A 27172-nucleotide genomic window follows, 5' to 3' on the forward strand; every position below is an offset into this window, starting at 1 on the left:
GCTAATTCCATTTACTCCCCATCTCCTGGCGACTCCTGGCTCCTGACATTCCACTTCAGATGTCTCTTCTCTTGCCTCTCTCCTGGATCACAGTGTCCCTCGGGTCACAAACTCAGAGTTCAACTGGGTGCTATGTGCAGAGGTTTGGGAAGAGGGTGTCACATGCAGGCCCAGAGGAAGCCAGTTGGGCTGGGAGCTGGGGCCTGGAAAAATCTATGTTATTTTTAAACAAGAAAAAAAAAAAAAACCATTATATTAGCTTTTATTGAGCACCTACTTGTGCTAGGCACCTTATATAAATCTGTGCTTATAATTCCCTTAACAACCTGGGAGGTAGCATTATTATCACCATTTTACATATGAGGAAACTGAGGCTCAGTGAGGTTAAGCAGCTTACGTAAGGCCACACAGCTTACAGATGAGTGGTAGAATCATGGGTGAGTGCTCCTAAACTTTCATTAGCATAGCAATCTTCACACTGAGAAAATAGAGGGGGTGGAGGAGTGGGCAAAGAGATGCATTCTCTAGGGGGTGAGGGACCGATTCTGCTGTCCAAGCCATTAAGGGAAGCTGAGCCCTGCCCTGTTTCCCACCTCCCCCATCTGGCAAGCCACTCCTTCCCCAGACTTAGCTGCAAAGTCAGGAGAAACTCACTCTGGCTGAGGTTGCTTTTCTTAGAAAGGGAAAGTGGCTAAAATGAAAGACCTTACCCTGTATGTATATTTGTAGGTGTCGATGTGCGCGGTAGTTTTTGTGCTAAAGCACACCACTACCAGAATAAGAACATCGCTCCCTCCCCTTTTTTTTTCTATTTCTGGCTGCACCCCCCACTTGTGGGGTTCCCAGACTAGGGATCGAACCTGTGCCCCCTGCAATGGAAGCACAGAGTCCTAACCACTGGACTGCCAGGGCAGTCCCTAACATCACTCCCTTTTAAGCCACACCTCACGTGTGCCGGGAGTGAGGCAGCTGAGGAATCTGGAAAGGACTGTTTATTTCCTACTAGAGTCCCAGAGACATCACCTAGGAAGGGACCAAGTCAACAATCAAAACCTCAGATTTACTCCCTGGCCTCTCCTTCCAGGCTTATGCAGCCTCGGAGGTACTGCACCAGGGACATATAGTGCCTCTCTCCCTCTCTCCCTCTCTCTCTCTCTCTCTCTCTCTCTCACACACACACACACACACACACACACACACACACACGTTCTTGAGTTAAGGCATCAGGTCTGGCCTGCATGGCCTTGCAAGTCTTTGCCCATCAGGCGGTGGCCCTGGCCAGGGCTGAACCATGTGTGTACACAGATGCATAAGTGCGGTATCAGGAGCTCTTCACAAATGAGGGACAGTGATGATGGCTCTGTGCTGAGCCTAGGCCACCTGTCCTTTGGGAGGGGACCTCCTGCCTCCTTGTCAGTTGGCCAAGTACCTCTGTCTCTTCTCGCCAGCTGGGGTGGGGCCAGGTCAGCCACAGGTCAGGCCAGTGCTGGGGACTCAGGACCTGGCTTCCAACACCGAAAATGTGCCCTTTCTAAGTGTGGCTGGGGGCTATTTTGGGACCTTAAAGAGGAACAAGTCACCACCTCAGAAGGACAAAGATGGCCACTCAGGCCAGGATGGAGGGTGAGGTTTCTCTCTGTGCTTTTAAAACCCAACCGTGTTTAACAGGAAGACAGCCGACCTTTTTCCTCTGTGCTCTCTTGCCCCCGGCCCAGGGAAGAGGTTTCTGTAGACTGGAGTGAGTATGGAGAGAAAGAGAGCTGTTAGGATTGTGCACTGGAGTGGGAGGTTGCTTCAGCATCTTCTCCCCTGGCCCTACAGGAGTTGGCTCCAGCACATTTACTTCAGTACCCACTTAGTGGGTGGTACAGAGGTGGGGACTTCCTGGGGATACACGGTGTGGCTGTGATGCAGGGTTAGAGGCCTACATGAAGGCTGGGGTTAGGGCTGTGTGGTTTCTGGGTCCCGGGCTGGGTCAGGATGCCCAGATGAAGTAGGCGACCTCGTCCAGGTCAACGGGGTAATCCGTGAGCAGCACTGGTGTCTTGTCGAAAAGCTCACCCTTATAGCTGCGCCACTTGCCTGCGGGCAGGTAGACGTCCCGCTCCTGCTTGCCTGGCTCCAGTACCGGCGCCACAAGCAGCGTGTCTCCGATGAGGAACTGTGAGTCGATGCGGTGCGCCGTCTCGTCGCCGGGCGCGATCCACCAGAGGGGGCGCACAATGGGGTCTCCCGTGTCAGTGACCTCACCAGCCAGCTCCAGCAACAGCGGCGCCACGAGTGAGGCCCTCAGTGCAGTGAACTTGTGCGCGATGGCCACCACTTCGGCGTCGTACCGCCAGGGTGGAACGGAGAACTGCATAGCTGGCATGAAGGCGGCCACTTCCAGCCAGCGCACGTAGAGCTCGCGCTCGGGCACATCGCCGCCGCTCACTGTGCGCTCAGACACCGCGTTGCCACCCACCATATCGGGCAGGATGAACGGGTAGCCCAGCATGCTGACAGTGAGCACGGCGGGGATGAGCGAGCGCAGCCCCAGATCGTAGCCCCACACGGAGTCGCGGTCCACCAGGCGGAAGAAGCACGAGATGTTCTGTGACTGGTAGCCCACACGGACCTCGGCCAGTGAGAAGAAGGGCAGCGCCATCTCTGTGTAGCGCCGGCTCCATATGTTGGGGTCGGACAGTGGCCTGTAGGTGCTGAAGTCCCGCGGCAAATAGCTGACCTCTCCAGCGTCGAACTTGAAGGAGGCCACGGCGTAGCGCGAACGCAGTCGCCGCAGATGCCCCTGAAACCAGTCGCGGGCCTCCGGGCGCGTGAAGTCGAGCACGGCGCCGATGCCATTCCACCAGCGCACGAGAGCAGGCAGCCGGCCCGTGGGTTCACGCACAAACAGCTCGCGCTCCACGCCTTCGCCAAAGCATGATGAGTTGTAGTTGACAAACGGGTGCACCCAGAGCGTGACGCGAAAGCCAGCGTCGCGCAGGCGGCGGAACATGTCGCTGGCGTTGGGAAACTTGGTCTCGTCGAAGTCGAAGTCGCCATAGGCAGGCGTGTACATGTCGTCGATTTCTAGATGGCTGCTGTTGAAGCGGTGCTGGCGGATCTGCTGAGCGAAACGCTGCACCTTGTCCTGGTCCACCGAACGCCCGTACAGCACCCACGTGGACCAGATGGGGTCCCGGAAGGCCTCAGGCGCTGGCACCCTCGATGGCTTGTTGAAATAGCGCCGCACCATATATTTGTGGATGGAAGTGACATCGGAGCCGACACACACGCGGTAGCTGAGCTCGGGCGCAGCAGCGCGGCCGGCGGGCGGCTTGTAGGGCGTGTCGTGGTAGCGGGCCTGCAGCCGCAGACAGCGCTCCGTGCTGTTCCAGCCCAGGTGGAAGGGCACTGAGTCGTTGACCTTGATGGCAGCTGCACGCGACGACAGCCAGTAGCGCTCGAGGATGCCTCCAAATGCGGCGTCGGAGGAGTAGACGTCGCTGGTGACGAAGGGCTGAGGCTCCTGCTGGCCGTCCAGGCGGATGGGCCAGTGCTGGGTCTTCATCTCCGCGCCGCCGTACCAGTGCGCCCCCGCGTCGCCCAGGAACATGGCGTGCTCCACCGCGCGCCCCGGCGCCGCCTCCTCCCAGCGCACGCGGTAGCACATGACCGTGTCCTTGGGCCGCACAGTCTGGATGAAGAAGTGCAGCGGGCGCCCATCCGCTGTGCGAGAGCAGCCAAGCCGGGCGCCGTCGCGGCTGCAGGAATCGAGGTCCAACGCGCCCGAGCGGAAGGCCAGGCGGAAGACCTGCTCGCCCTTCTGGTTGCGAATGGAGAAGCCGCCGCGGTTGAGGTCCAGCAGCTCGGTGCGCAGGCGTTCCGCCTTGCGTAGAGAGGCGCTGTAGTAGCACCAGGCCACCACCGCGGCCAGCACCAGCAGCAGCCCCAGCACTGCGGAGCCCAGCAGCGGCTTCAGCTCTTTGGACGGCTTGGGCTTGGTAGGCGAGAAGTTGTCAGGCAAGAAGGTGTACATGGTTGCAGCTGCGACGGCCTCGGGGCTCTTACGACCTGTGTGGCTCCCAGCACGGCGGCGGGGGTAGGCCTGGCTCTTTTCCTGAGGATTCTGCGGCATCAGCCCCCAGTTAAGGAAGGAGCAGGCAGTGGGGCCACCCGACAAAGCCCATCTGAACTTGGCCTGCCTGAGTCAGGAAGGGGAAGAGAGAGGTGGAACTGAGCTTTCTCATTCCATAGTATTTACATTTGCTGCTGCAAGAAAGAAGTGTATATTTTGGGAAAGTGTATACTGGGACATAAGGGCTTTACTCTTACCAGGACGTTCTGTCTGCATCTTACCTACCCTTTCTCATGGGCCCCACTGCTTGCCAAAATTAGTCAGGACTCTGCAGGGGAGGGGCAGATGATATTCATCACCATTTTCCTGGTGGAGGAACAAACCCTGACAGGGTCAGGGAGCTGTCCAGGATCACAGAATTAATCAGGCCTCCCTGGATCACACATGGGGGCAGTTCAGGCTGAAGAGAAGGGGAGGAATCTGGAGATGGCCTGGTTTCCCAGAGATGTGGCCATGGTGGGAGAGGGGGGATAAGCAAGCCAGCTCCTTAAGACCTTTAACACAGCAGGAGGCTGGCTTTCCTATGCCAGGAGCGGGAGAGGAGAGATGAAGGGGAACAGTTCAGGCATGGAATTTAATCTTGAGTCAGAAGCCATATTAAATCTGGAGATTAGAGAAGATACTCAAAGCCAGACTCAGTCCAAGGGCCTGGTTTGGAGGGGGGGCAAGGTTGGGTTTGGACTTTAGGACTGGGGTCAGGAGCCTAGCATGGGGGCTTGGTGGCTTCTCACATCCCCCTGTCTTTGCTCTCAAACTCCACTCTGCTCTCAGCCATCAGGATCACCAAGTCCATTTCCCTGCCCACCTTCCTGCTCTGCTCCCAGCACCACATCTGTGGGCCAGCTACCTTCTGGCTTTGTCTCTAGCACTCACCCACTGTCCTGTTTGCCCCTACCCTAGTTAGAGCACTGTCATTTCTCCCCTGTATCGTTGCAACACTTCCCCGATAGGCCTCCCTGCTTTCAACTTGTTTTCCTCCAATGCCTTCTGCTCACAGCAACTATAGTGATCTTTCTGAAACACTTATCAGATTACATCTCTCCTTAGTTTAGGGAGCTGCTCATGACCCCCATGATGAAGTTCAGCAGTGTAAGCTTTGCAGATTGAAGTTCAAGGCATACATGGTCTCACCTGTCCTTCTGATTCCATTTGCAGCCAAGCCTATCCTATGACTACCAAGCTCATTCCTTTCCTAACCTCAATCCTCAGGCCACCTGCTTTAGGAAATTTCACCCACCCATCTTGGGCCAACTTCCCTCCCCCACCTACCAGCTCTCTGGCCATCAGACACCCCCTACTACACAATCCACTCTTATATACTGTATACTAAAGATTCAGATATGACTACAGAGAAACACAGACTTGGGAGGAGGTGTGTGTCCAAACCTGCTGTTCAAGGCTACTGACCTTTCCTGTCTCAGCCCTCAGGGCAGAGTCCAGCAAAGAAATAGCACCAGCCACGTGCATACACAGACATACACTGCCAGCCTGCCGGCTGCCCACCTGTTCCAGCTGGAGGGAAGGAGAGAGGGAGACTGGCAAACAGTAATTAGACTCCTCCCAGATGCCAGTGTCTGTTTCCAAGTCCCCAGCAATTTCCAAGGAGATACCAGAATTGCTCAGCGTTCTCACTTCCCCCACCTCTCCCATGAAGAGATTATCAAGAATGCCAGATGCCAGGTGCAGATGGGAATTTTTATCCCAGATGTCAACATACAGCTCCCCATAATGCCCCACCTCCACCCCAGTGAGGTTCTATCTCAGGGCCTTATTCTCTGAGCTCCCTCCACCAACTCCCTAAACTGGTCAGTTCCAGCTGATCTAGAACAGCCTCTTATTCTCTTCCTCTTATCCCATACAAGTTAGCGTTCAAAATTCCCCCAACCTACTATGGACTTCCCTTCCTGTAGGTATAGGCTGGAAAAACCTTCCTGGAAAATGCAGGCATAGCCTTTAGCTGATTCCCTTAAGCTAAGCAGGACCCAAAGAAGGCCTTAGGTGGCCCAGGCCAGACCTGCTGTACATTTATATTCAATTCATTCAAGACAACCAAGGCCCCATTCTGGGCACTAAGGGAATAGGGAGAAAGGGTCCGTATCTGAGTAGGACAGAGATTGCTCATCCTCAAAACTTTCATATTAAGTCAGCCTATCTCATGACCCCTGGAGGCATGGCCAGCTCACCAAGGTGACCTCAAAAGCCTTTTCAAACACTTAGGTCTTGAGAATTTTTACTTTCTAGGGTTCTGAGGTTCTTTGATGAAGGACAAAAACCCAGAGGCCCTCTGCTGGTCTCCCTAATGCCACCATGGCATCCAACCCTAACAATAATGCTGAATAGTAGGCACAGCTGCAGTGCTCATTTTATAGATGAGGAAAACAGTGGCCCAAACAGAAAAAGGAACTTGTTTGAAGTCACTCAGGTAGCAGGGTTGCCTGAATCCAAAATCCCAGCTTAACCCTGACAGGGAGCTAATGGTCTGACTGGCTAACTGAATGCAGGAGAGAAAAGGAGCTTTGTGGCCAAGAGGGTGGGACAGGCTTCCATCAGGGGGGTGTGGGCATGGTGAAGCCTGTATTCCCAAGGGCTGGTGCTGCTACTTGCCCCAGGAAGGCTTCTTGGGGATGGGAAGTGGCAATTTTAATGGCATCTGGTACAGGGGCTGTGGGGGAGGAACTGTGGTTCCGGTGTTAACGGTGCCGCTAGAGACCCCTGTAATCTGCTGCCTCCGCCATCTGGCCAACCACAGGCTAATGCTGGCAGGTAGGGTTTGCCCTAGCCAAGCCTCTCCCCACTTGACAGTCAACCTCAGTCTTGGCTTCCAGCCCCTAGCCATGTCTAAGGGGGAGGGTCGGGCCTAGCTGAACTGAAGGGAGGCCATTCCACGTTGGGTCCTTTGTCCAACACAATTCCCAGGGGTAGGGTGGGGGGTGGAAATGTCAAAGGCAACTCGATCCGGGCCCTCTCCCCGTCCTGCCCAGCGAGCGGATCCCGGGATATAGAGTGACTGAGCCTACAGCCTGGCATACTTTACACCCACCCCCAGCGCTGCAGCTATATGTCCGAAAGGACAGCCTGAGGTCAAGAGGGCGGTCGCCCGCTGGGAACCGCGGCAGAAGAAGGGGCCCAGGTGTCCAGGCTCGCCCCACCTACTCATCTGTAGGAGCGAAAGTTCGGGAAATATTTTCCCTCAGCAACCCCCCAAGGTCTTCCCGCTGGGCGCACTCACGGAAGTAACCCCAGAAGTGGGGGTGAAGGGAGGCTCCCGCAGATCCCCTCCAAGTTAGCAGAAGTTGAGCTGCCACGGTGCGGCGCGGGGCGCTGCCTAGCTGGGGACAGCTGAGGCTGTCCTGGAGCCCCGCCCCCTGGCTGCTCGGCCACGCCCCAGTCATTCGGTCTCTTCTTGAGTCTCAGAGTCCAGCTCCGCCCCTGGTGCCCGACCATCCTCCCACATTGTCACGCGCACTTGAGGTCACGCCCCTTAGCCCCCACCTTCCTCTTCTGTTCTGTGCCCAGCTCCTGGCACAGGGCCGCCGCCAGCCCGGTGCCTCCCGGTTCCGCCCCCCGCCTGCAGGCCCGCCCCCTCTGGACCATTGCTTACCCGCACGCGGGCGGGGCTCTGCCCCAGGTCTGCTGGGAACTGTAGTTCTGGAGGGAGGTGCAGCTGTCGAATGTTAGGGTTCTCGCACCTGCAGGCTAAATTTGGGGTGTGTATGAGAAGGAGAGAGCCGCAGGGTAAAGGGACAGAGCTGGCCCTTGGGATTCCTTTTCCTACAGATTTGGGCAGGTTGAGGCCGTCTCGGTATAACGCTCTCATTAGCTCTTTTCCCATATGGAAAAAGGGTAGCGGAATTCTGGGAGGATCTCAGCGGCTCAGTGCAGGTCGGATCCAATCAAGGACTCCACGGAGTGGAGCCTAGTTCCATCAGCCGGGAGGCCCAAGCTGTCAGCTCCCACCGGACCAGACCAGCAGTGCCTGAGATCAGGGACTGAGAAGACCGGATTCTGCTCTGTATTTTGCAAAGTCTTCCCCCACCCATTCCCCTTGGTGGCAGCCCTTAGAAGTGCCCCTGCTGCGAGGAGGTGGGCGTGCCCCGCTATACAACTGCACCCAGGAGGAATGGGGTGCAAAAATACTGAAGATACTAGAGGCTCCAGAACACCCCACCGCTTGCTCCCTGAGGGACAGAGAAACAGGGCTTTTTTTTTTTTTTTTTTTTTTTTGGCTGCGTTGGGTCTTCGTTGCAGCACGTGGGCTTTCTCTAGTTGCAGGAGTGGGGGTTACTCTTCGCTGTGGTGCGCGGGCTTCTCATTGCGGGGGCTTCTCTTGTTGCGGAGCACAGGCTCTAGGCACGCGGGCTTCAGTAGTTGTGGCTCACCGGCTCTAGATCACAGGCTCAGTAGTTGTGGCACATGGGCTTAGTTGCTCCGTGGCATGTGGGATCTTCCTGGACCAGAGATTGAACTCATGTCCCCTGCATTGGCAGGCGGATTCTTAACCACTGCGCCACCAGGGAAGTCCCCCAGGGCTTTGTTTTTTAATTTTTTAATTTAATTTAATTTTTTTTTATACAGCAGGTTCTTATTAGTCATCAATTTTATACACATCAGTGTATACATGTCAATCCAATTGCCCAATTCAGCACACCACCATCCCCACCCCCCCGCGGCTTTCCCCCCTTGGTGTCCATACGTTTGTTCTCTACATCTGTCTCAACTTCTGCCCTGCAAACCAGTTCATCTGTACCATTTTTCTAGGTTCCACATACATGAGTTAATATACAATATTTGTTTTTCTCTTTCTGGCTTACTTCACTCTGTATGACAGTCTCTAGATCCATCCACATCTCAACAAATGACTCAATTTCGTTCCTTTTTATGGCTGAGTAATATTCCATTGTATATATGTACCACAACTTCTTTATCCATTCGTCTGTCGATGGGCATTTAGGTTGCTTCCATGACCTGGCTCTTGTAAATGGTGCTGCAATGAACATTGGGGTGCATGTGTCTTTTTGAATTATGGTTTTCTCTGGGTATATGCCCAGTAGTGGGATTGCTGGATCATATGGTAGTTCTATTTTTAGTTTTTTAAGGAACCTCCATACTGTTCTCCATAGTGGCTATATCAATTTACATTCCCACCAACAGTGCAGGAGAGTTCCCTTTTCTCCACACCCTCTCCAGCATTTGTTGTTTGTAGATTTTCTGATGATGCAGGGCTTTGTTTTGTAATTTGAAATTTCTTGATCATGAAACCCTCCAAAATTGTTTTGGGCCTCTTGGACTTGGGTGGGGGAGGGCAGCAAAGGTATCTGAACATAGACTTTGGGATCGCTGTGATGGAGACTCTGGGAACAGAGATAAAGAGCTTTGAGTATAGGGACATGGCTCTGACTGTAGGATGGGCAATTCTGGGTCCACTGAGATATGGGGGTGAAGGGACATCTAGGTTTGGGGGCTATTGGGGAAATGGCAGCTGTGGGGCCCTCCTAGGATGGGAGGTAGATGGGCCCTCCTGCATGGCTAGGTGGGCCCATTAGTTTGGGCTCTGGGATGGAAAGGAGGAGGTCATGCCCCTCATAGGGCTATTGCCATGCGTCAGGAAGGCACTCAGGGCCACCCAAGGGAAGTACTGAGATGATGGAGTGGGGAGGGCTCAGGGCAAGATGACTTTGAGAAACTGTATCTCAGTTGAGGGGGCTTGGCAGAGGCCTGAGTGACTGGCTCCTCATTGCCAGATCCTGCTGGGTAAGGACACGAGAGGCAGCCTTTAGGATGAAGAATTTATTCATTGTTCAGCCCCCTTGGCCCGGCCAGCCCGGGCTCTACCGGCAGTGGTAGTCAGGATAGGTCTCGGACACAAACTCAGGGTGGACGACATAGTTGTTTCTCTGGGGGCCACCGGTCTTCTTGAAGTGACTTGTGTCCCATCTGTGGGGAGAGATGGGTCAGCCCTTTTGGACCCTCATACGTCTGACTCCAATTCTCAATGCTAATCTTATCCCAACATTTTGCCCCGAATAATGGCCCTAGGCTCCAACACTGACCTCTTGACCTCAGGGTCTACTGTTAAATTTTTGATTCCCAATACCCGCTCCCTAACACTGACTTTTTACTCTTTAATTCAAGCCCTGAACCTAACGCCCTGATCTCTTGACTCTAAGCCCCACTGCTAACCTGTAAACCCTCAATGCCATCTCCATGCCCTCTCATTTAGTTGCCAGCTTTGACTTCCCCATGGCACCATCGCCCCCTGGTGTCATCTTCCAGTCGGTGCATCACAGCGGTCAGTTATCCCAACTAGTCCCTGGGTCCCCCGCCATGCCAAGGTTACAGCTTCTGTGTGGGTGCGCATTTGCATGTGTGTGCGCCAGATTTACCTGAGGTTCGGACAAGGGTAGTATGACGGCGGGGGAGTTATAACAGCACATTGCATTCCCGGCCGGTGCTTGCAGGGCGATACAGTCCTGGAGAAGGAAGCGGTGGGCAGGAAGGGGTCGGACCTTTTGACTTCCCTCTACGCCCCAACCCAGACCAAGACTCTGAGCCGCACTTCAGGTGTTAGTCCTACGGCTCGGAGATCCTCCCTTCCTGCCTCCTGTCCCTTCAAGACCTCGAAACGTCGCCTCTGGGAATACACCGGAAGTTCATCTCCCCCTAAGGCCTCGTTTCTGCCGCCCAGGCTGGGCCGCGGAGAACGCTGTACTCTGGGGAGGGTTGAGGTACAGTCACTGAGGACCTGGGAGCCCCCGGATCCTCAACATGGGACAGCAATTACTCCAGCTTATCGACGAGGCGACGTTTCTCAGGCTTAGGCACTTTCTCGCTCCTCCACGCCCTTGTGAGGGATAAGACCCAGTTTCGCACAATGAATCAGTCTCTGTCAGCCTGGGGAGGGACGGGGTATCACCACGGGGTTAGGGACAAGGTTCAGGATCTCCCTCCCCCTTTCACAGCTCTCTAGACAGACGCGGACATTGGAGTTCTCCCAGGCTCAGCCAGCCTTGTCTAACGCCAAGTGCAGGGAAAAGGCCGCGTTGCAGTCTGGGCTTCTGCTGAGCGCCTGAGCTTCAGTTTCCTCCACAATAACACGCGAGGCTGTCTACATCCAGAGGTGGTGCGGGGCTCCGAGGAGGCCAGGGCCCTTCTGGTAATGCGGTCACCATTTCCTTGCCTTCTCAGAACCCACCGATGACCCTGCCCATTACCAACGGTGACCCGAGGCCCAGGAATAGGGGACACTGTTCTGAGGACACATGGCACTCTGCAAGCTAGAACCTGCGTCTCCAGGGCCCGGTGACCAGGTAGGGGGCGGGGCCGGCGGGTGTGGGAAGGGGGAGCAAACTGGTGTGCGGAGTTTGTTCCTCAAAGAAACCCTCGGGCAGAGCCTCCAGAAGACGTACAGGAGCCAGGTTGACCTTGAGCCCAGTTCAGGAGGGATAGGATCAGGAACTCGGGTATCTCCGTGCAGGTTCACCCGCCTCAGCCGTACGTTCAGGCCGTGAGGCCCGAGGGCGGGACAGGGAGGCGCCAGTAAGCGGACCGCGCGGGCTGGAGGCGGGGTGGGGTCTGTCACAGAGACAGGTCGGAGCAAGAAGTGGTTCGGGATGGAGCGTCCGCAGCTGGGGTAGGGGGGACTCTGGGGGCGGGGCTTGCTTGGGGGCGGGGCCCGGCTACTGCGCGCTCGGCCCTGCGAACCTTGCAGTCGGCCGCTCTGTGCGCAAAAGCCGCAGGCGACGTTCGGTGCAGGGTGGCCCGGCGACGCAGTAGTCCATGCCGCGCAGACAGTAGTGGCGGCCCGAGCAACCGCTTTCATAACCCTGGAAGGGCAGGCGGCCCGGCAGCGGGTCCACACACCCGCAGCGGGGCGTGATCTGCGGCAGCGGCTGCTTCCGTGACAGCGAGTTCAGCATGTTCACCACTACCTCGCGCTCTGCGCCCACGGGCCCCAAGCCCGGGAGACCCAGACACAGAGTCACAGGAATGGGAAGAGACAAGGTCAGAGACAGGACGAGATGGAGACACAAACAGATAGAGACAGGGTTACAGCCTCTCCAGGGCCCTCGGCCTCCGCCCCGTACCTCGGGTCTCCATCCCTCCGTCCTTCTGGCCTACCCATTTCCCTCCACTGTCCCACCATCCGTTACCGTAGGCGTTGAGTCGCTCCGGCTTAGGAGGGTGCACCAAGGGCATTCCTCGAACTACTGTCTCCATCCCGGCCTCCTGGAAGTGGCACACACGCTGCCTCAAGCTCTGACCCGGAAGAGTTCCTCCTTTGGGGGTTCTCCCAGAACACCCAGACTAGTCCCAGGCCGCGCCTTCTCCCGCCCTCCAGAAGCACCCCTACTCTCCCACGTTCTGAGTGTTTGGGGTTGTCGCTGGGCAACGCGGTTTACTCCGCCTCCCAGGTGGTGGGGGTGGGGGAAGTGGAGCTGTAGGTGGACCAGGTCTGGACCTGCACCTCTGACATCCCTGTCTCACCGTTTGCCTCTGATTTTACCCTTCTTTGTCTAGCCGACTCTGTGTAGCTGTGTCTCCGTGTCTCTCTAATAGGGATTTTTCAATATTGCAGTGTTGCCTGCCCATCAGAATCACTTGGGGAACTTATGAAAAATTCTGATTCTGATTCTTGAGGAAGTTCTGATTCAGAAGGGTTTGGTCAACCTGAGGTCAACCATCAACCTACAGTTAAGAGCCCCTACTCTTGCCTGGTATCCTTACATCTTCCCTCTTTCTTCATGCCTGGGGCTGTGGCTGGACTCTTTCCTATCTCTTTGGAAGACTCTCCTGTATCTATCTGCTCTGCCTCTGGATGGCCTTGTTCTCCCTCCTTTGCCCTTGCTCACATCACAAAGGAGGGGAGAGAGGAGCGGGTAGACTCAGCCTATCAATGACTTCTTGACCAGACCATGTGGGAAAGTGCCAGGTGGCAAGCTTCAGGAAGGTAGCACCTCAAGGAGTGCACACCAGCCATGTCTCCACAGAGCCTAGCCAGAGATTGGGACCCAGAGGCCCAGCACAGCTTCACTCCTGAGCTCCCTTGTTTCCTAGAAGATATAAACCCTAGTCTCACAAATGGGAAAAGGCCTTGGAGCATTGTTGGTGGGAAAAGGATGAGAAACTAATGGTGAAATATCAGACACTGTGGTTTGGGAGGCAGATGGGGGGTGGGGGGTGGTCCCAGGCCCCAGGCATCTTTGCTGGGCACAGTAGATACCTTAGGCAGCCGGGGAAGGTATGAGGCACATTTGTTCCAGCCCGTACAGTTGTAAGGTCCCATCCTCCATGTATTATACCGGTTACTGCACAGGTGGTTTGGGTTGCATTTGTCTGCTTGATCATAAGGGTGGAAACATAACACAGTATTACTCCTTTTTCTGTCCATGGATCTGGGACCCCTTAGATGTTTTTCCTCGGATCCCCAGCACAAAGCTGGACTCTCACTGATCTCCCTTAGGCCAGAAAAGCCCAGCCTGGCCCCATACTTGTCTTAGACACTGAGATGCAGCCTATATCCCACCTAAGACAAGCTTCTGAGTGGAGCCTGGGTCCTTTGAGCTGATCACTTTTCATCCTGGCACCACCCTCTCTGAATCAGCCAACCTGGAAACCCTGGAAATGGGCCTCCTCCCAAATCCTCCCTCTCATCTTCCACATCCAGGCTCAAAGTTTGCTTATTCTGCCTCCTTAAAATCACTTGACTCTATTCTTTCTTCCAGTCCCCCATGATATCACTCCTGTATCTCTGCAGTGCCTAAACCAGGAGACAATAATGTCATGGTTAATAGGATGGACTCTGTAGACCGACTCCTGTGGTTCAAATTTCAGCTCTGCCAGATATTAACTGTGTGTGACCTTGATCTAGTTAATTAATTTCACCTTGTCTCTGTTTCCTTAATTTTAAAATGGGGGTAATAATACTATCTACCCCATAGGGTCATTGTGAGATTTAAATAAGTTATTATATGTAAAACATTTAGAACAATGCCTGGCACAGAGAAAACTATCATCATCATCATTATTATTATTGTGATTATTATTGTTATTAGCCTACTGGTCTTCCTGCCTCATTCTGAAATCCTACAATCCGATCTCTACATAGAAACTATGGCACTTATGATAAATGAAAATCTGACCAAGACAGTTCTCTACTTAAAACCCTCCGAAGCCCCACCCATCCAGTCACCTAAGTGTCCTGTAAGTTCCTCTCTGATCCACCACGCTAACAGTGTGAAAGAATACATGTGAGAGATTAGGAAAGGAGTTCTAGGAGCCCTAGAGGAAGAGCAGGTGCATGTATGTGTGGGGCAGTGTGTTGGGACTTGGAGTTCTAGGTTGGTGGGTTGGACATACTGAGTTTGAAGTGTTTGGGGCCATTCAGGTAAATTTGCTCATAATCAGATAAAGGAAAGTGGAATCCTGGTAAGAGGACAAGGCTAGAAATAAAGACTTAGAGCTGTCAGTAATTAAAGATGTGGGTTAGATTAAACGGTCTCAGGAGAGGAATAAGGAGAGAGGAGGGCTCCGATCAGCATCCCGAGGAACCCCATGTTTCCAGAATGATTAGACAAGAGACCCAGGAATTTGAGGCATCAGAGAAGCTGAGGAAGGAAGGAGTTTCACAGAATAGAGAGTGGTCAGAGTGAAATGCATAGGGTAGGTCTCATGAGGAAAAGACTGAAGAATCCCATGGATGAGGTAATTAGAACCATACAAGATCAGTTTTAATAAACATTAAACATGAGTGTAGGAGATGCAGACTCCCAATTTCAACTGAAGATTAATCATCAATTCATTCAACAAATACTTATGAAGCCTGCTGCTATTCTAGATGGAGGGGGCACAGCTCTAAATAAAACAAGACTCTCTGTTCTTTTGGAATGTACAGGGAAACATAATAAACACCTAACCAAATGAGAAAGATAATTTCTCGTAAGGCATAAGGAGTGAGGAAGTAGAGACATAGACTCTATTTCCAAGAATCTTGGCTGTGAAGGGGAGGAGCGAGAGAGAATTTTTAGACAGGAGGAAATTAGAAAAGGCTTCCAGGTTGAGGGGAGAGAGATGTGGTGAGGCAGAGGGTTGCAGGAGAGAAGGGAACCTGATGGAACAGGGTCACTAAGAAGATGGGAGGAGATAGCACCAGAATACACATGGAGGAATTTGTTTGGAGGAGGTTAATGCTCCCTCCCTCTCTCTAGGGATAAGGCCCAGGCCTCTTCCAATTCTTTGGCATAGACTGGGAGCTCCCAAAAGGCAGAGCCTGGATCTCCTCCTTCAGGGTCAGGGGTCAGGATCAGGGTCAGGCCAGGTGGTTGGGAATCAAGCTGGCATGGGGGTAATTAGAGAAGAAGCCCTGGTCGAGGATGGGGATAAGGTTTGTATAGGATCAGGGTGGAGGTCAGGAGTCAAGTTGGGTTCAGGGGTAGGGTCTTTGTTGGGGTCACTGAATGGGGTCACAGTTGGGTGATGGATGAGGCCCTACCTTCCTCTTGAGAGAGCCAGTATTTCTCAGGCAAGTAGGGGTGACCTGGTATGGAACTCTTATAGCTGTAGTCCTGCACAGCACACTTGACCATCTTCTGCAGGGCTTCAGGATCCACGTGGCGCTGCACAGTCTGAGTCAGGCCCTGGCAAGGAGAGAGGGGAGGAGATGGCTAGGTGCATGGAGACCCCAGCCTTGGTATCCTGCTGGACCTAGATTTAGCCCCTATTGAGGTCAGCCCAGGTGGGTCTCCCAACCCTCTCCCTATGCCAGAGGGATCCCCAGGCCAGCCTTGGTTCCCTCTGCATAGTTCTTTTGCTTGAATCACCCTTTTCTTCTTTTTCTTCCATCCAAGTCTCGGACTTGGAACCCAACATTTTCCCTCAGTCAGAGTGGTTTTCTGATGTTCTTCTCATTTCTGTCCTTTCCTTGACTGGGACCTATAAGGGCAGAGCTGGGTGTTCCTGTCCCCTTTCTTCCAGACTGTGTGCTGCCTGGGAGCAGGGCCTGGGTCTTCCCCAACAGAGCAACAGGCCCGTGGAACAACCTGGAGCCTCAGGAAAGGCTGGCTGCCCTGGGAGCTGGCTACCTTAGGCAGGTGTTTTGGACAGGAAGGGCTCTCTGTGAACCTGGCACCTTGAAGGAGATGAAGGATGGGGCCAGAGGGGCACCTACTTTAAAATCTAATTCTCTGACTCCAACCTGACCCTAATTCTGCTGTGGCTCTCATCTTGACACCAATATTACCCTTGACCCTGACATTTACGTTGTGCTGGTCCTCATCCTATCCTGATTTTTTTCCTGATCTTGGTTCAGGCTCTGGGCCCCTCTGCTTCTTGGGGTTCACCTCATCTTATCCCAATACCCCTTGTTTGGCTGGATCTGTAGAATCCCAGATCAAGGGCCCCCTTGTCCTCAGCCAAAGGCAGATTGCCAAGTTAGTTGTGGACCCATGTCTCTGTAGGCAGCTGGGATGAAAAGGAAGCAGGGTTGCAGGGGTGGGACACCCAGCAAAGTCAGACACCAGAAAGGACTTTCTCATCATAGTGGGCAGCAAGGTGCTGGGATGACGCCATTGCACCGCATTTCACCCTTATGATCTGAAGAGCAGAGGCTTCTCTTGGCCTGGGATGAGACCTTGCTGCTCCTACTCCCCTGAAAACCCCTCCTCAGCTGAGGGGCTTCTTGGATCCTCCGTGCCCAGCTGAGGTTTTGTTCTGTGGGCAGATCCTACACAGTCATACTCCATATGGGTGGAGGGGCCCCATGACTTAGCATTCCCCTGGGTTTTACATACACACAAACACATGCATGTCCAGACATACACATAGATCTGTGCACCCAGATACACTCATAGACAGATGTACAGATGTACATCTATACATACACACTCAGACACGCTCACACACACACACACACACGCACACACACAAATAATCATTTAGAAGAACTCACAGACTCTTCATTGTTTCCATTCGAGGCTTTCCTCAGATGTCTGTAATCTTTGATTGTCTGCTCATGTTTATGAGTAGGAGGCTAAAAAGGCTCATTGGAGGCTTTGAGCTGTGGGTGGGCATCATTGTAGGATGCTCTGGCTAGACTATTTGTTGCAAACTCTGTCAGTATCTGTAAGTCTTTTCTCTTGGGCTGATCAGATCCCTCGGAAGAGACTCTTTCAGTCTTTGGCTTGAGAGTAGTGACCTACCTGCCATTGTTCTGAGAACCTAGTGGAGAAGAGGGCTGCTGGGGGTTCAGCATTCAGCATATGGAGGTTCATCTGTTTTCAGTACGGTACCCTGACCTTAGCTGGGCCTGGAATCCCCAGTCCTGAGATCCTTGCCAAAAAATAAGCCTTCTAACTTTTGCAGAGATGGGCGAGCAGTCACCCTACGGCATGGAATAGAAGAGGGGGTTTAATTGCTTCTTAGCTTTCAAATCATTGTTGGTTCAGCCTTGGTCCTGTCCCATCTTCTGTTCCAGAGAAACCTAGTATTACCAATTTCTGAGCCTTTTAAAAATTCTGCAGTTTTAAGTTGAATTATGTCTTGTGTTTCTCACTGCTGGCTTTGGATTCAGCTTTCTCAGATCTGCTGTGTCAGTTACTACTTATCTATCACACTTTCCAGCTTCTGAAATTTTGTTGTCATTGTTCTTCTTTCTCACTATTCTTGCAAATTTATGTCTTAAATATGCATTTATTGTAGTTTTCGAGGGGTTTTAGGAAGGAGTCAAAACGTGTTCAATTTTAACCCAGAGAATTATAGTTCTTTATATATTCTACATATTCCTTTGTCAGTTACATGTTGCAATTATCGTCTCTCAGTTTGTGGCTTGTAACTTCATTTTCTTTTTGGTGTCTTTTGATGAACATAAGTTCTTCATTTTAACATAGTTGAATTTATTCATCTCTTATGTAGTGCTTTTGTGACTTAGGAAATCCATCCATAATCTAAGATAATGGAGATAATGTCATAATTTTTTCTAAAATTATACAGTTTTACTTTCCATATTTATGCCTTAATCTGTCAGGAATCTGTTGTGGGGTTTGGTGTGAATTAGGGGATCAATTTAATTTTTATCCACATGGATAGATAACCAGTTGTCTCATTGAGTAATCTATCTTCTCCCACAGATTTGTAATGCCACCCCAAGCCTGATACATCTTTTCCCATAGCTTTACTTTCAGTCATCTCTGTTGCATATCGTTTCCATATATGTGTGGCTCCATTTCTGGTCTGTTTTATTCCATTAATCAATTTGTGTATCCCTACAGTAATATTATGCTTTATGAATTTCTATAGCTTGGTAATAAATATTAATATCTGACTGGGCAAGTCCCCTTCTTCTTCAGGTGTGTTTTAGCTAGTTCTTGGGCCTTCGCTCTTCTCTATAAATTTTAGAAACAGCTTGTCAAATTCTTCAAAAACTCCTGTTGAGATTTTAATCAGAATTGCATGGAATCTTTATGTTAGTGACTCTTCCTATTCATGAGCATGTTATGCCTCTTCATTTAAGTATTTTTTTTTGAAGTATTCAAAGTTTTATAATATTATCCATACAGTTTTGCACACATTGTTAGATTTATTTCTACTTACTCTCACTCTTTGTTGCTAAAATGATATATATATTTTAAGATTATGCTTCCTAAATATGCTTTTTCTCTTAAATTCACCCAACTTTCTAAATTCTCTTATTCTAATAATTTGTAGATTCTATAAACACAGCTGTATCATCTGTGAATAATGACAGTTTTTGTAAAAATTCCTTTCCTAGCCTTGTACCTTACATGATATTGTTTTCCAATATACAATTTACATGATATTGTTTTCTAATATTTTGGTTCTTTCTTTAAATTTTACAAGTTAAAAATTATTATAATTATTTTCTATGGACAATGTTTGTTTAAATTTATCTCATGTTTACCAGTTTCTTAGCTCACTAGTCCTTCTTGCATCTCAGACCTTCCTTTTGTTATCATTTTCCTTCTCCCCAAAGTGTATCCTTTAGAAGTTCCTTTATTATGTCTTTTTAAAAAAATTTATTTAATTAATTTATTTTTATTTTTGGCTGTGTTGGGTCTTCGTTGCTGTGCACGGGCTTTCTCTAGTTGAGGCGAGGGGGGCTACTCTTCGTTGCGGCGCACGGGCTTCTCATTGCGGTGGCTTCTCTTGTAGCGGAGCACAGGCTCTAGGCGCACGGACTTCAGCAGTTGCAGCACGTGGGCTCCGTAGTTGTGGCTCGCGGGCTCTAGAGCGCAGGCTCAGTAGTTGTGGCGCATGGGCTTAGCCGCTCTGCAACATGTGGGATCTTCCTGGACCAGGGCTCAAACCTGTGTCCCCTGCATTGGCAGGAGGGTTCTTAACCACTGTGCCACCAGGGAAGCCCCCTATTATAAGTCTTATTGTAGTAAATATTTTAGTTTTTGTTTGTCTGTAAGTGTTTTTATCTTTCTTTTGTTCTTGAAAGGAAGACACGTTGAAAATAATTTCTCTCTGCATGTTTTTAAGGTCATCTCTTAAGCTGGTGTTGTGCAGTTTCACGTGTTACCTAAGAATCCATGGATTCATTTCTCTTGTTTCATTTCACTGAACCACCAGGGAAGTCCCCCTGCTCTGTTTTTCATTTCACTGATGTTCTTAAGCTGTGTCTAATTTGCTCCTTAATCCATCCATTGAGTTTTGGTTTTAACACATATATCTTTTATTTCTAAAATTTCATTTCTTTAAAAAATCTGTCCATTCTTTTAAAAATATAATCTCTTGTTGCATCCGCATTTTGATGAGTTCACATTTTGCTCAGGAAAATTCATAATTATTTTGTGTTCTTTAACTATTATTTCCAATATCTGACATCCTTGGAGGTTTAAGTCTGCTGTTTGTTGTTTCTGTTGACTCTGTCATATGGTGGTTTGTTTCCTTATGTCTTTTATTGTGAGCTCAGAGTTGATTGACCGTACTCTAAGGATACCTGGAAACCTACATTGAGGATATTTTCCACCATAGAAGATGTACATTCATCGTGTGTGTGTGTGTGTGTGTGTGTGTGTGTGTTGGGGTAGCGGGGAGGAAGGGAGCCAGAGATCACTGGACTTTCTGGCTCAGTTTGGAATTTACAGGTTCAGTTGCTCCATCTTTCAGCTAGCTAAAGGCTTAAACTCCTGCTTGTAGTACTGATAGTGGTGTTTGTCCTCAGGGCAATCCTGTCTTCTTAGTATACTTACCACTCATCTCTACTGACAGTCCGAAACAAAATGAAAATTAATTTTTATGCAGGACCTAGTTGTTTGGAAGCAGGAGGGCCCTTCAGAGTTTCTAGACCACCATACTGCCAGAAGCGGAAGCCTTTTCCTTCATTATTAATCCCATTGCTATCTGACTGTCATTCCTCACCACTCACTGAAGCTGTTTAGCCAGGCAGCTGTTACTACATCCAAGAGATCCCTGTCTGTGCTGACAGCATTTGACACCGAGCTTTGTCTAATAATGCTGTCTTTGTTGGCTTCTTTATGATTTTCATCCTGTCACTGTCTCCTTTTATGGCTCTTCTTCCTTTACCTACTCCTGAAATATTGATATTCTCCAAAGTCCTATCCTTGGCCACTTTCTTACTCCTTTTTTGGCAATCTCTATGACTTCAGCTACCACCTATATGTTGATTTCAGAATTCATGTCTGTAGCCCAAACCTCTTTCCTTTGCTTCAGATAAGTATATCCAGCTACACAGCAGACATCTTTTCCTGGAAGTCCTTGAATATTTTTGTCCCCAGATGAACTCCAAATCTCTCTCTAATCTGCAATTCCAAATCTCGGTTGGTAGCACTACCATTCCTCCAGTTTTCCAGAGTCCAAAACCCAGAAGTCCTCTTAATCTCTCCCCTCTTCTTTATATCGAGATGGTGACCAAGGTGTGTTATCTGCGTCCTAAGAATTCCCTCCTATTGAGTTTGGAAAAGCAGGCAGACACTCATATTTTGCTGGTGGGCATGTAGATTATTATAACCCTTATCACAGCAATTTGAAGTGTATATCCAAAGTTTTTTAGAGTCACATATCCTTTCTCTCAACAATTTCTATCTATGAATTTATCTTAAGGGAATAGTTGATATATACAAAGAATGTACAAGAATAATTATACTAGCAAAATTTTATAAATAATCTAAATCTCCGATAATATAAGATTCCTCAACCATATTTTGGTACATTCATAAAATAAAATACTATAGTCATTAAAATTACATTATAGAATATTTTTGACACAGGAAAATGTACTTGATGTATGGTTTTGTGAAAAAAGCAAGATTCAAAATATTAGTATACGACACCACCTTCATAAAAAAATATTTGCTTCCTGAAAGGGCATAAAATAATAAATTAACAGTAGTTATTTTGGGTAGTGAGAATTATAGGCCGTTTTCTTTGTGCTTCTCTGAGTGATCCCCACTTTCTGATTGAGCATATATTTATTTTGTAACTATAAAAATTATTTTAAAAAGACTACAGTAGGAGAGTACTATTGAGATTATCAACGATAGTCTCCTATTCAAAAATACTCTATTTTTCACTGCTACAGTCTCTCCTTATCTCCCACCTATATCCTCTTCCCTCATCCTTCACCACCTCACTGGGCTTCCTGCCCTCAACTCCAGCCCCTTCAATCTCCTGCCACAGTGGCCAGAGTGTGTCACTCACAATCCAAGCATGACACTCCCAGGCTCAAAAGTCTGGACCATGATGACCACATTTCTCAACACAACCTGAAGCCCTTCATGGTCTGCAGGCTTCTCTCTTACCATAGGGCTGGCCTCTCCCTCTGCTCCAGTTCTCAGTTCCTGGTGGGTCCCTGCCCCTGGGCTGCCCTTTCACATTTCTCTTCTGCTCAGAGCATCCTTCTTCTGGATCTCTTAGCAGACCTGCCCTTCAAGTCCCGGGAGCGGCTTTCTGGCTGTTATACCAGCACAAGCCACTGCTGGTGCATGTTCTACACTGGGCAGTCCTACTTTGTTCACTTTTTGCTGAGAGATCCTCAAAGGCATGGCTTGGCCCTTCACTGTAACCACATTGTCCCTGACACATGTAAATACTCAGCAAAGTTTTGTTGGGTGGTACACACAGATAAACTCCCTTGGGCAGAGTCACAATTAGACCTACAGATCTTCTCTCCATTTTGTGAAAGCCACACAGCCCCACTTGGCCATCTGTCTTCAAGTACAGACACAGGAGACTGTAATAAGCACGCATAAAAACATGCCTGTAGGCAGAGCCCACAGGCAGCCTCAGGGCCTTTGCACTTTCTGATCACTCTGCCTGGAACCCTATTCTTTCAGTTCTTCACGTGGCTATTTCTCACTCACCTTTCCAGTCTCAGCTCAATGTCACCTTGAAAGAGAGAGACCTCTTTCATTACTTCTATTTAAGTAGCTCTCCCTGGTTACTTTCCATTTCCAGTACCCCGTTTATGTCCTTTACAGAATTTGGGACAATCTACAAAACTCTTATTTATTTCCTGATTATCATCTATCTCTCCCCATCTCCTACCCTGGTGGAGTAGGAGGGTACCATGAGGGCAGGATCTCATATCTTTATATGTATCATGATAAATTCCATGCCTAAGCAAATGAATCACACACACACACACACACAGCTACAAATAATTACAAACACATAATGACAACCACACACTGTCAGTGATACAGACACCCACAGCCGTACACTCTGGACTGCCCGCCGCCCAACCCCCGCCCCAGCTCGCCACTTACCGGAGTCACAAACCTGTTGGCTTCCCAGGCCCACAGAGGTGGGTCCTTATAGACCTCCTTGATGGAGGTAGGAGCCCTGTAGGAGTCACTGTAGGTGCTGATGGGGGTCTTGGTCTTATGGGAAAAGAGGAACATAGTGGGGTCTAGGGGATGCCGTGGTGGGCTCTACCTACCAGGGGCTCCTGCAAGACATCAGTGACCACCCCCCCACTTTCCCAGACAGCTCTGCAGGTGCCCCAGCTGCTGCGACCCCCCTCCTGTGGAGGATCTCTCAGCTTCCCTCCCTCACAGCCTTCTTGCTACTACCCCACCCTGATTCCCTCTCTAGGATGGGGCACTGCCCATTATGATATCACCTGGCTCAGCCCCATCCCTGGAGAGGTGAAGAGGTCTGATTTCCTCCCTACCCCAGTCTCTTCCTGCCTCAAGCCTCTCAAAAGAGCCCAATTTCCAAGAGTTCACAAGGTCCCTGGAGATCTTCTAGGCAAAGCTTCTCACTGTGATGAAGAGAAACAGAGATTCCGAGGGGTCAAGTGAGTCATCCAGGGCCATTGCAGCTGGTCGGTGGCAGGCCTAGCCTGGGAGCCCACAGGTGGAGGTAGGGTGAAATGTGCGTTCAGAGGATCGGTCCTCTGCCCTTCCCGGCCCATCTGCCCCTTGCCCCCATCCCAGGTAGGGAGCTGAGGCTGGCTTGTTTGATGCTTTTAATATCATTATTTTTGTTACACGATACACAACCAAGGATGATGGTCAATACTGCGATGGAAATGTTAAAAAAAATTTTATACACGGCTCATGTCTTCCACACACCTTCCTGGAAATAAATTAGTGAGCACGGAGAAACCTGGCTGGGTGGCAGCCAGAGCTGAGGGTAGAGGGAGTGTTAAGGCAGTATCTACAAGGGGCAAGGGTGGCAGGGGGCAAACTAAGGCCTCGATTCCTCCCCTCCAACCTCCCACATAGGGAAGGAGGGGACCATGCACTCTCCCTAGACCCAGAAAGTGCTGGCTGCCAGCTTCGTACTTCTCTCCGCTACACTCGCTACACTGCCTCAGCTAGAAGCCCTTGCCTGCCAGGGAATTAGGTATATCTTGTGGGGAGGGAGCCTTTCCCTTATTCCTCAGGGCCAGAGAGGTTGAGCAGTGGGCCAGAGTCACACAGCATGTCAGCAGCAAAGGCAGCAGTCTAAGTGAGCCTTGGCGGGGGCCCTGCCTGGAAAAGAGGAGGTACCCATGTTCTCGAAGGGTGAGTCAAGGAGGCCAGGGTAGTGGTGGTAGTAGTAGTAGGAAGCTTGGTTTTGGGGCCCAGATGACGGGGGGTGGGTATGCTGACCGGGGTGGTAGGGGAGAAACAGGCTCAGGTGGGGGCCAGTACGGGCCTTGTGAGTCCTGCAGGTGCCTTCTCCATCCTTGCCTCCCTTTGGCATTTTCTCATCATCTAACCAGGGTCCCTGCACTGGAGGAGTTAGGGGTGGGTTGGAGGAGTTGAGGGTGGAGAGCTGCACCTCAGCACTCAGGAGCTGGCAGCCCCTGGGTGTGGTGCAGGGAGAGGTGCTACCCCTCCTAAGCCAGCAGCCTTCCTCTCTCTTCTCACTGCCCTTGCCCCCTTCCAACTCCCACCTCCCAGGACTGGCAGCCAGGAACTGAGCTGTGGGTGTGTCCTGTGCACGCTGGCAGCATGTGAGTGGTATATATTAGAGTGGATTGGCCAGCGTGTGTGGGGGGTCAGCATGGAGGAGTGGCCCTGGGATACGGGGTTTGTGCGGCATAGACCTGACCAGTCGTGGGCTATCTGTGCTTTTGCTTTCCTTTGCACGGGGCAGATCTATACTGCCCAGGCCCAGGGGAGGGCCTTGGTCACCTTCTCCCTCTTGATTTTCATCCTCAGCTTTTCTAGCAACCACGCCCACCCCTGCCACCACCAAGTAACAGCAGCAGAAGCAGTAGTACATACATTCTGACTCTCAGACACACCACACAGCTACACACACCATAGATACCCACATATACGTGCACATCCACAGACACACACAGACACACACTCAAGCATTTCCCAAAAGATCCGATTGTATTCAGGCATACGCAGGTCCCACAGGAACTTCCCCCTCTCTTTTCCACACTGACACGCAACTCAGGAAGCCACCAGATGTACTCAAAAGACACACAGAGGGCTTCCCTGGTGGCGCAGTGGTTGAGAATCTGCCTGCTAATGCAGGGGACACGGGTTCGCGCCCTGGTCTGGGAAGATCCCACATGCCGCGGAGCAACTAGACCCGTGAGCCACAACTACTGAGCCTGTGCGTCTGGAGCCTGTGCTCCGCAACAAGAAAGGCCACGATAGTGAGAGGCCCGCGCACCGCGATGAAGAGTGGCCCCCGCTTGCCGCAACTAGAGAAAGCCCTAGCACAGAGACGAAGACCCAACATAGCAATCAAGCAATCAATCAATCAATTAAAACTTAAAAAAAAAAAAAAAAAAAAAGACACACAGAGACCTCCTTATCCACCTCCACAGAAATTCCTATGAAGAAATTCCTTCAGGTTTGGAAGAACCTTAAAAATAATTTCAGATGCTGCTCATTGTACAGTGGAGGGAACTGAAAGCCAGAGAATATAAGTGGCTTGTTGGAGGTAACGGGGAGAGTGCCGGAGCTAGGACCAGAACCCAGACTTCTGACCGCCAGCCCACTGCACTGCTGAGCAGCCTCTCACACTGTTAACAGGCCACACAGTCACTTCCCCACCGGGACGCCGCAGACATCTGGAGACACAGGCCCAGTGCAGAGATGTAGACACACGCCCTCACAGCCCCAGGCACACACACGTTCTGCCAAGCTGTCCCTGCCATACACATGCAGCCACTGTATTCTCTTAGGCTTGCTTCCTTGAAGATTCTTCCTGGGAAGCAGCCTCTGGGATCTTGGGCTAGAGTGAGACCGGAATGAGGCATTCGAGGCCAGCCTTAACTCCTGCTTCCAGCCCGGGACAGAGACCAATGAACAGAACAGAAGTGTAAGTGCGTGCGTGTGTGTGTGTGTGTGTGTGTGTGTGTGTGTGTGTGTGTGTGTTGGGTGGGGGGATGAGGCAGGGCACAGAGAGATAGATGCATTAGTTATAGGGGCAGGTGAGGGCAGATCATACCACCCTAAACTCTGGCTGTCTCTAAGGCCCACCTCACCCTCCACACAATCCAGAGAGCAAGGAAGGGGGTGAATGGGGCAAAGAGGAGAAAGAAGGCAGTGATCCCCGAGGGGTGGGGGACAAGATCCCACTGGGCAGCTTTGTCAGGCTTCCCATCTAGAGATGAGGGGAGAAACGCAGATGGTACGTGGGCCAGCAGGGGGGCATGTGGAGGCGGCTCTAAGGGGCTGGGCCCTGCTCCTACTGCCCTGGGCCTTTCTCCTTCCCAGCGCCTTTCCTTGGCTGGTGCTGGGGGATTCATGGCTTCACGTGGGTGGGTCCAAACCCCTGGCTTTGTGATCCCTCCCCCACTCATTACTGTTGGCCTCCCTGCAGTCCAGTCACCCCTTTCCTCTACTGGGCTGCAGCTTTGGGGAGGGGGCAGGATGCTGGGCAAGGTCCCCCAAGTAACTGAACAAACCGCCCCCTCCCCTCCTCAGCACCCCCGGGGGTGGAGAGAGACCCGGTTTTGGTTTCTCCGGCTCCATGAACACACAGAGGTACACGTCCTACCATAGGAGGAAGCAATGACTGTTACGAGGTTGGCGGCTGTAGGGGGCGCGGGGGCCGGGGTCAGGTGGACGAGCTGGGGAGGGGTTGGCCCCTGCCCGGTCCAACCTGGCCCCTGGCGGCCCCATCCCGGCCGGCCGCAGCGGCCCCGCCAGCTACTGAATGTGGCAGGCGGTGGAGGACGTGGCCTGGCAGCACATGCAGGTGGGGTTCACGGACTTGGGGGGGATGAGGTCCAGGTCCTCATCGTCGGGGATCTCGTCTAACCGGTAGCCGTCCTTCAGCAGCTGGATGTTCAAATCTTGGTTGATCTGCTGTAGGCAAAGGGGAGGGAGGTCAGGCTCGGGGCCATCTGGAGACACCACGCAGGGCCGGGGCCACATGCCCAGGCCATCGGCGCCCAGCCCGTCCCGTCCCAGGTCTCTCCGAAACCCCAGGCTTTGCACCTCCTCGGCCCCAGCCTCAGTTCCGGCCTCCCTTACAAGCACGTCCTCCCGGGGCCCCGCCCCGCTACACACCACACCCCATTCTAAGGGCAACTTCCCACCTTAGGTCCTGCCTCTGTTCGGGCCCTGCCCTCATTTCAGGCCCACTCCCGTAAGGTGTCGTCTAGGTAAGGGC

The 27172-nt window shown here is 51.4% G+C and overlaps 3 protein-coding genes across 10 annotated transcripts in view; all 3 read right to left on the reverse strand.

Annotated features, from left to right (window-relative positions):
• Window positions 1–110: 110 nt before the first annotated feature.
• On the reverse strand, window positions 111–7537 carry MYORG (myogenesis regulating glycosidase). Of its 3 annotated transcripts, XM_068553484.1 has the most exons (3): window positions 7350–7537; window positions 2062–4187; window positions 111–213 (listed from the first exon to the last, which is right to left on the reverse strand). In XM_068553484.1, exons 2-3 carry the CDS (start codon window positions 4118–4120, stop codon window positions 131–133), a joined length of 2142 nt encoding a protein of 713 aa, XP_068409585.1. In that variant the 5' UTR covers window positions 4121–4187; window positions 7350–7537; the 3' UTR covers window positions 111–130. The 3 variants fall into 3 exon arrangements, with proteins under 3 accessions (XP_068409585.1, XP_068409583.1, XP_068409582.1); XM_068553482.1 differs by lacking the exon at window positions 111–213 and having other exon boundaries at window positions 249–4183; XM_068553481.1 differs by lacking the exon at window positions 111–213 and having other exon boundaries at window positions 249–4187.
• A 2411-nt stretch (window positions 7538–9948) lies between these two features.
• SPMIP6 (sperm microtubule inner protein 6) lies at window positions 9949–22998 on the reverse strand. The gene is made up of 7 exons (XM_068552715.1): window positions 22864–22998; window positions 15609–15753; window positions 13341–13453; window positions 12205–12346; window positions 11822–12056; window positions 10504–10590; window positions 9949–10054 (listed from the first exon to the last, which is right to left on the reverse strand). Exons 1-7 carry the CDS (start codon window positions 22996–22998, stop codon window positions 9949–9951), a joined length of 963 nt encoding a protein of 320 aa, XP_068408816.1.
• A 552-nt stretch (window positions 22999–23550) lies between these two features.
• FAM219A (family with sequence similarity 219 member A) overlaps window positions 23551–27172 on the reverse strand; it is a 54001-nt gene continuing 50379 nt past the window's right edge. For 4 of the 6 annotated variants that reach the window (XM_068552722.1, XM_068552718.1, XM_068552719.1 and 1 more), the window contains exon 6: window positions 23551–26865. In XM_068552722.1, the coding sequence (XP_068408823.1) occupies window positions 26707–26865 (159 nt within the window). In that variant the 3' untranslated portion in view covers window positions 23551–26706. The remainder of the gene's footprint in view (window positions 26866–27172) is intronic. The other 2 variants (XM_068552721.1, XM_068552717.1) reach the window with 1 other exon arrangement.

Source organism: Eschrichtius robustus, chromosome 10, assembly GCF_028021215.1.
Source record: "Eschrichtius robustus isolate mEscRob2 chromosome 10, mEscRob2.pri, whole genome shotgun sequence".
Classification (NCBI taxonomy): domain Eukaryota; kingdom Metazoa; phylum Chordata; class Mammalia; order Artiodactyla; family Eschrichtiidae; genus Eschrichtius; species Eschrichtius robustus.